Below are 12,521 nucleotides of genomic sequence, written 5' to 3' on the forward strand. Positions count from 1 at the left end.
ATGAGTGCCCGATGCTGGAGGAAGCCTGCTGAAGGAGTCAGAGTTATAGATGGTGGGTGCTAGCTAGTAATTCAACTTGGGTCTTCTGCAAGAGCATCAAGTGATCCTAACAAGAATAAATATGTATCCACAAATTTTAGGTCCCCCTAAGAGTTGCAAAAATGCCTGGACAAGAAAAGCTAAGCTATCTAGTTGCATCACATAGAAAATAAGACTCAGTTCTCAGTGAGCTAATACTGTGGGGGAAAGGAGGGAGCTAGCCACTTTCTGAAAACATGGCCCGTCCACCCCAAATCTGAATTATAACAATTTCTTATTTTATAGGTAACAAAAATTCTCAAGGAGACTGGAATGAGGTAATGTTAACATTTTCAAGGGCAAGCATAACACCAATTTCAGTCAAGAATAGAGTCCGTTTGGCTCAGGCCCTAGACTGGGGCAGGAGCACCTGTAAGGAGCCGCTTCCCGTCCTGTTCAGGTGCAGCTCACTATGGAAACACAGTACCTTATTAGATTCTGCTTGGGCTTTTACTGTTTCTGTCTTGGTTGGAGACAAAGAGGCATCCATGCCTTTCAGAACTTCTTCTTTTGATTCTAACCACTGTAATACAGAGCTCGCCTCCTTCTGGACCTCCTCCATTCTGCTGAGGACAGTCTGAAGGCTTTCCTGGCGTTCCCGCAGCGCGTCTCCCAGTTTATCATACTTGGAATTTACATCAGACATGTCACATTGAATCTCTGTAAGATCTAGCATCGTGGAAAAAACAATGAGATTGGTAATCCTTCTCCCCTTCATTTTTCACTCCTAAACGATCTGTCAGGATCAAGCATCCCTCCTAATCCTCCAGTCAACTTGTGATTACCTTCCTCCAAAGTTCCTGTTTACATAAACAAAGTAAAAAGCATAACACTAATCTGCTTTCTGGCTTTGGCATTTTATATTCAAATGAATACCATAAAATGCTGAGTAAATATATGGCAATAACAGAAGTGAGGAAATGAAGTAAGATGTTAATTTTAGCATATTGTTGGGATTAATCAACTTTGAACATTCTTCTGGCCCCTCTTCTTCAAACTACTCAGAGATAGTTTAGAGACTATTTCAGCCTGGAGATAGCAATATTACTGCTAGATTAACTTTCTGTTTGTTTTGAGATAGTCTGATGTAGAAAGGCAAGCCAAAGCCTGAACTTCTAATCTTCTTGCCTTTACCTTCCACACGCTGGGTTTATAGATCACTATCTCTACATCTGGCTTTAGAACAGCTTCTTTGTAACTCATAGATCCACATGCACTTTCTTGCAGGTCTTTCTTTATTGACCTAATATGGTGACCCAGTATGTTTGCTCGGAAACTTCAGTTCTAAATGTGAACCTGTTTAGCCTATAACCAGCTGACAGCACAGTTGCTCCTCTCCAGATTTTTACCTTCATGTCCCTTCTGGCAGCTGTTATTTCACACATATTGAAACATATACATAGCAAACATGAACATTGTCTCAACACAGGCAACAAGAAAGCACTGTTGAAATGTGGTTCTCACCTTTGCAGGTGTGGTATCCGTTTACACTGCCTACAGAGCTTCCTACAGAGGGTAGTACGGAACCTGAGCAGAAGGACAGGGAGACAAACAGGGCAAGACCGACGTGTTAGGAATACATATAAGCACAGCATTTTTCTTCTCTGGCTCTCTTCTTAAGCTTGGGTATCGGAAAGTTAACACAGCACAAGACAACATACTCAAGGAAAGAGACAGGTCACTGCCAGGCAACAAAGTATCACTTATGTTTCAGTTCTTCTGAAGTAATGATTAGTACCTCTTTCTATAGAAATAACAATCATCTTAAATCTTCAGTTCCATTCCCTGAAACCTTCTCTGATTTTTGTGAAGCAGGAATTATTAAACAATTAAATCTTTGGAATGGTGTCTGCCATATTTTAGAATGAGGATTTGTAATAAAGTTAAAGCATTACCTTTAATATCAAGTCTGTCATTGTAAAAGCAGTGGACATGAAGGACAATTAACATAAAAAGTTGGTTACTGAAAAACCCTTCTTATGTTGTTTCTATAGGAAGTGGCTCTTTTTTCTTCATGACCTCTTTGGTTCTACATCCTCTATCAGAAATCAGATATAAGCCCTGAAAATACAGCTCATAAGCATTCTAAAAATTTGCCTGTGGGTATCTGGACTTATTTCTAATAGCCAAAGTTTCACCTATATTCTTCTCAAGTGGCTTCTAAGTTCAATATAAATCAGGGTATGAAATTACTAAGATTATATTAAAAGTCAGAGAAATATTCATGACTATAATAAAATCAGGGTATGAACTTACTAAGATTATATATTTTTTAAAGATTTATTTTATTATATATAAGTATACTGTAGCTGTCTTCAGACACACCAGAAGAGGGCATCAGATCCCATGACAGATGGTTGTGAGCCACCATGTGGTTGCTGAGAATTGAACTCAGGACCTCTGGAAGAGCAGTCAGTGCTCTTAGCTGCTGATCCATCTCTCTGGCTCCAGGAAATTCTTCTTTAAAAACTTAATTTTATGTATATGGGTGTTTTGCCTGCATGTATGTATGTGTGTACCATGTGTATATAATGCCTTTACAGACAGAAGATATCAGTTATAAACCATTACGTGTTGCTAGGAATGTAGCCTTGGTCCTCTGAAAGAGCCCTAAGTGCTTTTAACCACTGAGACATCTCTCTAGCCAGCTTTTTGAATTCTTGAAAATCTCTATTTCTTTCTCTTTCTCTCTCTCTCTCTCTCTCTCTCTCTCTCTCTCTCTCTCTCTCTCTCTCTCTCTCCTCTCTCTCTCTCTCTCTCTCTCTCTCTCTCTCACACACACACACACACAAGGCTAATGTATATTATATAAACTCAATATGTAGCAAAAGGTGGCCTTTACCTTCTGATCCTCCTGCTTCTACTTCCAATCCCAAAGAAGGTTTGGATTGTAGACATGGGCCACCGTGGCTAGTTTATTAATATTGGGGTTCTCTGTACAGCCCTGACTGCCCTAGAACTTGCTCTGTAGTAGACTAGGATGGCTTCAAACTCAGATCCACCTATTTCTGCTGTGATTAAAGATGTGGGACACGACTGTCAGACTGATTTAAATTTCTCAAACAAAACTTATTCAATTAACTGGGTATGACAGAACATTCACTTTAGAGGCAAGGGCAGGGTAGATGGATCTCGGTGGGTTCAAGGCCATTTTGGTCTACCTGGTGAGTTCCAGAACAGTCAGAGCTATATAGTGAAACCTTATCTAAATAAATACATACATACATACATACATAACTAAATAAATACATTTGTTCAATGAATTTATTTTTTGTTTTTCTCCCAGACAGTTTCTTTGTAGCCCTGGCTATCCTAGAACTGGCTCTGTAGCCTAGGCTTGCCTCAAACTCAGAGACCCTCCTACCTTTGCCCACTCCTACCCCATCCCAGTGCTGGAATTAACGATGTTTGCCACTATTGCCCAGATCATTCAGTGAACTTCAATTTAGGATTAGGACAGAATTTTCGATACTTTGTAAAATGGACACAAACATTCTCTATAATTTAGTGCTTCATATTTACATGAAATGGTATTCTCAGGATTGATGACTATAAAAAATGGAAACAATGATAAACCCTGATAAATGTTGAAGATGTTCTACATCCCGCAATATCCAATATTCAGCCAAGATTTTATTTTTTAAAGATTTATTAATTTCCTATGTGGATGTGTAGCACGTGTCTGGGTATGTTTTGGCCTTTGTGCGGATACAGAGGTCACACTGGGGCGCTGTGCTGTGTGTCACGACGCACGCCTGCGACCCCAGCACTTGGGGGGCAGAGGTAGGTGCATCTCTGTGAGTCTGAGGCCAGAGCTCTGTAAAGTGAGCTCCAGGACAGCGGAGAAACTGTCTTGGAAATCAATCCACCCATCACACAAATACATACATATACACAAACAAACAACCCCCAAACCTGCCAACAAATAAATAAATAAAACCAACTTTAAAGTACTAAAGAAAAGACATTGTTCTTGTGATAAAGAGAAAGAGAGAGAGAATAAACTTTTTCTTAGATTTTTAAAAGTCTATAGGAGTATACTTAGTCTGGTAATAAATATAAATAATGAATAAGAATAATATAAGGTTCCAACTAACAATCCACAAAAAACTGTGAACTCATGCTGATTTTGCTTAAAAGATTTGGCTATGGCCAGAGATTACTCATACAACTGGGAACAACATTTACGTTCCCTTTGAAGAAGTGTGTCAGTTTTTGATGTACCAATAAACTCGGAAATACCTAGGCTCTCCCTAGACCCTTACACTCACCCATAGCTAAAAATGGTATCACACCAGCACATCGTTTACGTGCTCAAAACAGAAAAACTCCTGTGTGACTGTGCATTCTTTGTTAGCCCTAAGTGGGCCCACTAATTCACTTACTCTCAAGAAAACTTTTCAAAATGGAGCAGCATTGCTCAACATGGTAAGAAACAGATCAGAATGAAAGAGAATATTGCTTTGTAGATCTTTTCCCATATTCAACTTTTATTTTTGTTTTAATTAAACAAAAAGTATCTTCAAAGGCCACAACCAAAGAGTGGTGCAACATGCATTCATTCTGCAGACCCCACACTCACCTGTCTTAGCCTGGGAATCAGGCGCTGTGATGTCCATGATGAGACTTTCTAAGGCAGTGCCCTTGGTGTTGATCTCCTCCACCAGCACTCCTTTACCTGCCCAGTCATCTAGGAGACCCTGTTACAAGAAGCAGAGTGGTAAATAGAACAGCTGGGCCTTCCCTCATCAGCAGGGACAACTGATGTAGACACAGTTCCTACCATTTTACTTTGAGTGTTTGCATGCATGTATATACATGTTCCATGTGCATGCCAGATGCCTGCAGAGGTCAGAAGAAGGGATTAGATCCCCCAGGACTGGAATTACAGACGGGTGTGATACACCACATAGGTGCTACAAACCAAACCCGGGCCATCTGAAGAACAACAGAGTTCTTAACTCCTGAACCATCTCTCCAGCAAGCCTCTTCCCATTCTGACAAGAAGCTATGCCCATCCTGGATATAGTGGCACATGCCTTTAATCCTAGTACTTTGGAGGCAGAGGCAGGAGGGACTCTGGGAGTTCTAGGACAGACTAGTCTACATAGTGATTCCTGTACCAGTCAGAGCTCCATGGTAAGACTTTGTCTCATAAAAGGAAGGAAGGAAGGAAGGAAGGAAGGAAGGAAGTGAGGGAGGGAGGGAGGGAGGGAGGAAGGAAAAAAGAGACTGTGCTCATATAGTCAGTCATTATAAGATACTGGTTTAGTCAGCTAAGGATTCTGTAGAATTTTTCAGAACCTTCTGTGTCATTTGGTGACATATTTATTAGCATGTATTGGTGGCTAGGCACCCCTACTAAGGAGACACATGGAAATGAACAGGGTTGCCACACAGCTCCCACCCTTGACTCATTTATTTTACTGTCTTTTTAGAGTTTCTGCTTCATTAACCTATTTATTTGCTTACTTATTTATTAAGATGGGGTCTTAAGCACTCCAGGCTGCCAGTATCTTATTATGTTGCTTTTTGGCTTTTTTCCCTAATGGGATCTTAGTATATAATCCTGGCTATGTAATATTCCCAGTGTGGACCAAGCTGGCTTCCACTCACAGAGACCCACCTGCTTCTGTCCCCAATGGGGATGAAAGATGCATACCATCTTATTTGGATTTGGTTTCGGTTTTTAAGAAAGTCTCTTACTATGTAGCCCAGGTTGGCTTTAAGTTTCTGTCTTAGCCTCCTGAGTACTCTATGAGTCTCCATGCCTGATTTTATGACCCAGCTCCAAGAGTTTGGTTTATCAAGTGCATTATCATATAATTGTTATTACAGAGTAGGAATAGTTAATGAACTTGAGAGCATAAAAGACAAGGAGGGAGGGAAACATTGAGTTAAAGAAGCGATTTTCAAGTGTGAAAAAGAAGAGAGGAAATAACCAGAAAACCACTTACTCGAATTGTATAGACTTAGAGACTACACTGTACACTTACTAAGGGAAGCTCATGTTGGGTTACAGACAGAGTTCAAGCAACCACAGAAAGCCATTAGGAAAGAAGTGCATCAGGTTTCAGAGAAAAGAACCAGGCAATGCTAAGTCTCCAAGATATGACAGCCTGCCAGGGAACTAGGGCACTGATCATTCCAGAGCAGACATGTGTCTTGGCCTTTAGCACCTTGCTCTGTGAGATCACTGAGAGCTACCCTAGCTTGATTTGAACTCTACTTTATAGAGCAGCAGCAGAGCAAGACGAAGAATGTCTAGCACGCTCACAAGCGCCACACATCAAATGGACAGGCAGGCAGTCACTGCTTGTCAAATCAGTCACTTATCACTCTTAATTGTTTAAGGTTTTAGACTTAAAACAGAATAAGAATTTTCAGAGCAATGCAGTGCCATTTATTGGACATCATGTGAACAACAAGCACTAAGTCGCTTGGACCTGAGGACTTAGCATATGGAATTATTAGATTGTATTAGGGTTCTCATTTGGGGGACAAGGTGCTGGGTGGTTGAAGAATCTCTTCTTCCCTCAACTATTCTATCAGCAAATTCTCTTAGAGTCCATTATGTGAAAGTAACCAAATTCTTTGCTTTCATCTGCTCTAGCTTCAGCTTGCTGTTTTGAGAGAGAAATGAAAGTTTTTTTAGAGTGAGGTGCTGTGTGAGTATGTGTCAGAGCAGAAACCGGGGTCCTGCCATGAAGCTGTTTTTCAGGCCTGTTTTTCTCACAAGCCAGAGTTCTAGTTCCGCTCGCCCCAGCTTCCTGACCCAATGTCTGGTCAGCTGCTCATTCGCAGCTGTCTAATTCTCACGCATGAGTAATAACAGTTCTTAGCTCTGAGATGAAAATGTAAGCTTCTCAAGAAATGGATCTTACAAATCCTTTTGATGATATATTTTAAATTTCCTATGACATCATGAGAGGCATGTAAAAATTAGCCTGTGCTGGTTTTTTGGAACCATGTTTCAAGTAGCCTAGACTGGCTCAAACTTGATGCTCAGCTATGGCGTGAATTTTTCCTTCTTCTATTTCCCAAGTTTTGAGATTATAGGTGTGTACCACTATGCCTGATTTTGGTTTTGAAACAGGTTTTGATGTTACTATATTCAGCTCTTGGTGGGGCATATGGAATCACACCAAGAAAGGAATTCTGATGTGAACGAATAAACTGTATTTGTCATGCTACCCTCCTGTATCATATCTGGAGTTCAGTTCGTATAAATTTGCAAACAACTGTCTAGCCAGATTGCTGGGGACTCTATTGTTTACCTACCTTCAAGTGTTCAATCTGCTTCTCTAATTCCTTAGCACTCACGAAAGTCTCTGCAGGTGGAACGTTTCCTTCAGTTTCTTTCAGCCATTTCTGGAAGGTTCTAATCAGTTTCCGGAATTCATCCAATTGTTCCTGGCAATTTGATGCATCTTTCTCTCTGTGAACAAAGTTTTTTTACTTCTTAGAGTAAGTTTGTAAAATGGACTTGAACTAAAAAGTAGGTTCATCCTAGAACTCTAGGCACCAATCTCCTAACAGAGTCCTTACTTTCCATAGTAAGTTTGGCTGTATACACAATGAAGAAAAACAAACTCAAGAATCATTGCCCTTCTTTGGAAATTTTTAGGAAAAAGTCTTCAATCTTACTCTAGGCTAAAGTGAAAGTGAACAAACTGAAGGAAGCCTGCTATTTAGATACTATGATACAATGGAAAGAACGCTGGCTTGGGATCTCCAACTCAGCTCTGTTATATTTTAGGTATTTGACTCTTTCAAGACTCAGCTCAAGGGTCTGAGTGTCGGGCCAGTGGTTAACGGCTCTTACTGCTTTAGCAAAGAGCCTGGGTTTGGTTTACAGTATTTATGTGTTGGCTCACAATCACCTGTGATTCTCATTTCAGAAGCCTTCCTCCGGCCTCTGGGGACTCCTGTATATATGTAATGTATGTATGTATGTATGTATGTATGTATGTATGTATGTATGTATGTATGTATGTATGTGTTGTATATAAACACACACACACATACACACACAACACACACACACACACACACACACACACTTTAAAAAAAATCTGACTTGAGTGCTGAATTGAAGGCTCAAAAAAGTTAGATGACTAGCCACGAGCTACTTACTGCACATGTTCATAAAGAAACTAAATCAAGGAATAATTGTATCATCAGGGATCAACCCAGAGATCCTGATTCTTCCTGCAACTTCAATAGCGAGGTGCAGAAAAACAAAGTCCTGGAGGCCGTTGTCCTCAAGCCACACACACTGCCGCTGAGTCTCACTGATTGTGGAGACAGGGTCCCTTCTAACCTATGCTGGCTTCAAGCTCATTCATCACATATGTAGCCCTCTCATTACATACATGTTTGATCCCTCTGTTCCTACTTCCAGAGTGCTGGGATTACAAGTGTGTGCTTCCACACATGGTTCTAAATATTGGTTTGAGCAGCAGTTTTCCTCTCGTCATCGAGGTGGCCACCTGCTAAATCAATATTGCAATTGTTTCTAAACCAAGATAAGAAGTCTTATTCAGGGTCTTAAACCCATGTGTGACTTCTAATGAAAAATAATGAGTTTGTAATAGTAAACTAAAATCTACGAGCATTTGTCATACATTCTGTGCTTGTGCTAGAAGAATCCAGACATTTCTCTTAAATAACTTAATATTATCCAAAAGATATTCATGTGTACATATGTGTGCCTGCTTGTCTATTTGTGCACCATGTGACCTAGAAGGTCAAAAGAGAGCACTGGATCCCCTGAAATTACTGTGTGGTGCTAGTAACCAAACATAGGTCTTCTGAAAGTGCTCTTTACTGCTGAGTCATCTCTCCAGCCCACAAATATAATTCATAATCATACCAGGGAAGTCTCTAGATTTTGTCTTTATCTTAAATTCAGCTATAATCTTACTCACTGTCTCAACTTTGTTCTATTTGCTTCAGGTAACCTGGGATTTTGGTTACTCAGGCCTGACACTGAGACAAATCAATTAGGAATAGAAATCAATAATCATCAACCACATAGTTAACTCCAGTCCTTGATGAATGGGTCAGTAGCAGAGTTCTGAACACTGCTTTTTATGGTTCTTTATCAGTGACCAATGCAGATGAACTCACCTTTCTTGAACTGTCTTCTGCAACTCTGTAAAATCCTTCTTAAGGTTCTGTATCTTTTCTTGGTGCTGAGACAGATCCAGTGCAAAGCCACAAGAGCCCAGCGCAGTAACTAGGTGCTCGAGAGTACCTAGGTTTTCCTTTTGGTCTTCCATTTCCAATGTGAGTTCCTGTTTATTAAACATATTAAAAGCAATATACTAAATGATTCAACCCGTTATCTTATGTTTTTTTAATCTTCCATGGATGTGTGCACATGGTGTGGTGGTTATAGGACAACCTCTGTTGCAGGCCCTGGCTTTCCACCTTGCCTGAGATAGAGACTCTTTGTTGCCCCTTCCTGCACATGCCAGGCTAGCTGGCCCATGAACCTGCAAGGGCTCTCTTCTCTCTGCCTCACAGGAGCACTGAGACTGCAGAAACAAACCTGTGTTCAGCTCTACACACTAAAACAAACAATATCAACTCAGTTCTATTTAATGTGTGCTGTGGTTGAAATAGCAGGACAGCTTCATAACCCTTTCACATCTGTGACAGAACAGTGACCTCCCACCAGTTAGTTACCTTACCTAGTGTCCTGACTTTGGTTTCTAACTGACATTCCCTACCCAAAGCAGGGATTCTTAGAGAAAAAAACAAAAACAAACAACTAAGAAGCTGATTTCAGTATGGGAAGTATACTGAGTTCAGTATGTTGATAGACTGAAAGACAAATACAAAAAGACATAAGGACACAGTTTAAAGGGATGCTATTGACTGAATTTGGTGAAACTTTTGCATATCACAAAGAATAATGAATATTGCTCATAATTAAACTGTCTGATACTTTTAGAAAGAGATAAAATAATTATCAATTGGTTCAATCTAGGAAAGACTATGCTGTTATTTGTTGGGCCATTTCTACTTTATTACAAAGTCTAAAATTACTCAAAACAAACAAAAGCATCTAGGAACCAAAGCAAAACAGTAAGATCTTACTTAGAAAATAGAAAAAGGGGCTGGAGAGATGGCTCAGCAGTTAAGAGCACCCGACTGCTCTTCCAGAGGTCATGAGTTCAATTCCCAGCAACCACATGGTGGCTCACAACCATCTGTAAAGAGATCTGATGTCCTCTTCTGGTGTATCTGAAGACAGCTACAGTGTACTTATATATAATAAATAAAATAAATCTTTAAAAAAAAAAAGAAAATAGAAAAAAAGAAAATTGAGTAGGGCTGGTGAAATGGCCGAGCCAGTGTGGGTACTCCCTCCCAAGCCTGGTGAGGTGGTTTCAATGCAAATGTGTCCCATAGCTCAGGTGTTTGCACACTTGGTTACCAGTTGGTGACACTGTTTGGGGAGGTGTAGGAGGTATGGCCTCACTGGGGGAGACACATCACTGAGGGTCACTTTTGAGAGCTTATGGCCTCACCCTCCTTCCATCTGTCTCTGCATCATGCTTGTGACTGAGGATGTAAACTCTGCTGCCTGTTCTCGTCGGCGTGCCTACTGCTTGCTGCACCATCCCTGCCACAACAGGCGCTCATCCCCGGTGACCTCACACGGGACGAACAAACTCTTCCTTCTATAAGTTGTCTTTGTCATGGTATTTTATCACAGCAACAGAAAAAGTTTAAACATGATAAGCTGTGTTTGACCCCCTGAGCTCACATGGTAGAAAGGAGGACTCACACTAGCTCTCCTCTGACTACCCCTCACTTACAACCCCTTTCCCGTGAACTATGTAAATAATAAGACAAGTAAGTTGAATAAACTTACGGCAAAAATGCAGGAACGTATGTGAGGTACTTCAGATGGGAATGTGGGCTATCTAGACACTCTGGAACTCAAACTCACCACTATTTCCTGTTTAAGAAGGCACACAGTGCTATGACCCAGGAATTGTATGCCTATGTCTTGTTAGTGTCCATTGACAGTGCTTTTCCCACCAGCTCTTCCCCTGCTTGCTGTACTGTAAGGTTTCCCAACATCTTTCCAGCTTGGTATGGGGATTTACACCTGGCTTTGCCTAAGGACATGTAAACGGATCTGCGCCACACTCCCCCTACAGAGTAAACTCTCCGAGCACATCCGGGTGAGTCTCTATCAGCCTGCACATGGCTGCTCTGGGTGATACGAACCTGCTTGTATTATTAGACTAACCTTGTATATTAGAAGGGACGAAGAAAGCCACTGTCTTTCAAAATGGACAAACAAGTTCTAGTTTACAAGCTGGGGGACATAATTCTAAGATGAAGCAGGTAGAGTTTCCGTATTTCTAACACTGTATGTGCTCAGTAAATACTAGTTTTTGTCTTGCCCTTCATTTTGTTCTGCCAAGATGACAGGTACATATCCTCACCTGGATGTGCTGGGAGAAATGTGCAATGTCTTGATCTGGCTGGTTCCCTGAGGCCAGCAGTCGGTTTTTGTGTTCCACGAACTGCTGCAGCTTGCTGGAGAGCTGCTCGAATGTCTCGGCCTGGGGCAGGAGCTTCTTCAGGCCGCTTTCCTTTTCTTGCTGCTGGAGCTGCAGCCGATGGAATCGCTGGCTCAGCTCTGCCAGTCTGTCCTGCAGCACTGCGGCCGAGTTGCCGTCAGCGGTCTCCATGAATCGAGTGACCATCTCACGGGTGGCTTCCAAGCTGCTTTTTTGCCTAGCAATGTCTTGCTTTAGTTTCTGCCATCAAGAGCAAGTCTGTTAGTTGGGGCTTACTTATGCTGGTACGTCTGAGTCATCAACTGCTAACTTTGTAAGAGCTCCATGCTCAAGGAGACTGAGGACTGGAACTGAGCCTAAAGGATGGCACATCCTTTATTTCTCCATCCACTTCACCAAATTATTTTGTTCTCACCACTTTTCCTTGGGTTCAGTGGTTTGGAAATTAGAAAACTTTTCTTTCTTTTTTATGGTATTGAGGATTGAACTCAGGATCTTCCCATGTTAATAAGCATGCATTCTATCACTGAGTTACATTCCCAGCCCCAGTAGAAGAAATCTCTACATGGGTTAGTCATCACCTTCAACCCTTATTAGAAGATTCTCTGACAGGAATTATTCTATTACTTTCTCAAAGTTCTATTATTACAGAAATGGAAACATCTTCTAGTTCCACTCGCAGGAGAAAGCTTTTCTTACCATGTTGTTGGCCAAGGCCTCTTGGATGAGTCCTGATGAGAGTGCTGCCACCTGCTCCCCTTCCAGGTTTTGCTCAACTTCCTTCATGGACTGCAGGAGGCTCTCCATACTTTCCTGAACACTCTGAGACTGAGCAATTGCCTTCTGCAGCAAAGCAGACCGCTCAGCTAAGCTACAAGAGAGGCTCTGGAAGCG

The 12,521-nt window shown here is 41.3% G+C and overlaps 1 protein-coding gene across 21 annotated transcripts in view; it reads right to left on the minus strand.

Annotated features, from left to right (window-relative positions):
* Nucleotides 1-12,521, minus strand: part of Macf1 (microtubule-actin crosslinking factor 1) — a 325,822-nt gene that overhangs the window by 86,431 nt on the left and 226,870 nt on the right. For all 21 annotated transcript variants that reach the window (NM_001135758.3, XM_087549955.1, XM_087549954.1 and 18 more), the window contains 7 exon segments: nucleotides 506-747; nucleotides 1,543-1,605; nucleotides 4,661-4,778; nucleotides 7,360-7,516; nucleotides 9,211-9,377; nucleotides 11,550-11,867; nucleotides 12,327-12,521. The exon segment at nucleotides 12,327-12,521 is cut by the window's right edge and continues 14 nt beyond it. In NM_001135758.3, coding sequence (NP_001129230.2) covers nucleotides 506-747; nucleotides 1,543-1,605; nucleotides 4,661-4,778; nucleotides 7,360-7,516; nucleotides 9,211-9,377; nucleotides 11,550-11,867; nucleotides 12,327-12,521 — 1,260 coding nt within the window.

The sequence above is a fragment of the Rattus norvegicus genome, chromosome 5 (assembly GCF_021556685.1).
Source record: "Rattus norvegicus strain SHRSP/BbbUtx chromosome 5, alternate assembly SHRSP_T2T, whole genome shotgun sequence".
NCBI classification, from domain to species: domain Eukaryota; kingdom Metazoa; phylum Chordata; class Mammalia; order Rodentia; family Muridae; genus Rattus; species Rattus norvegicus.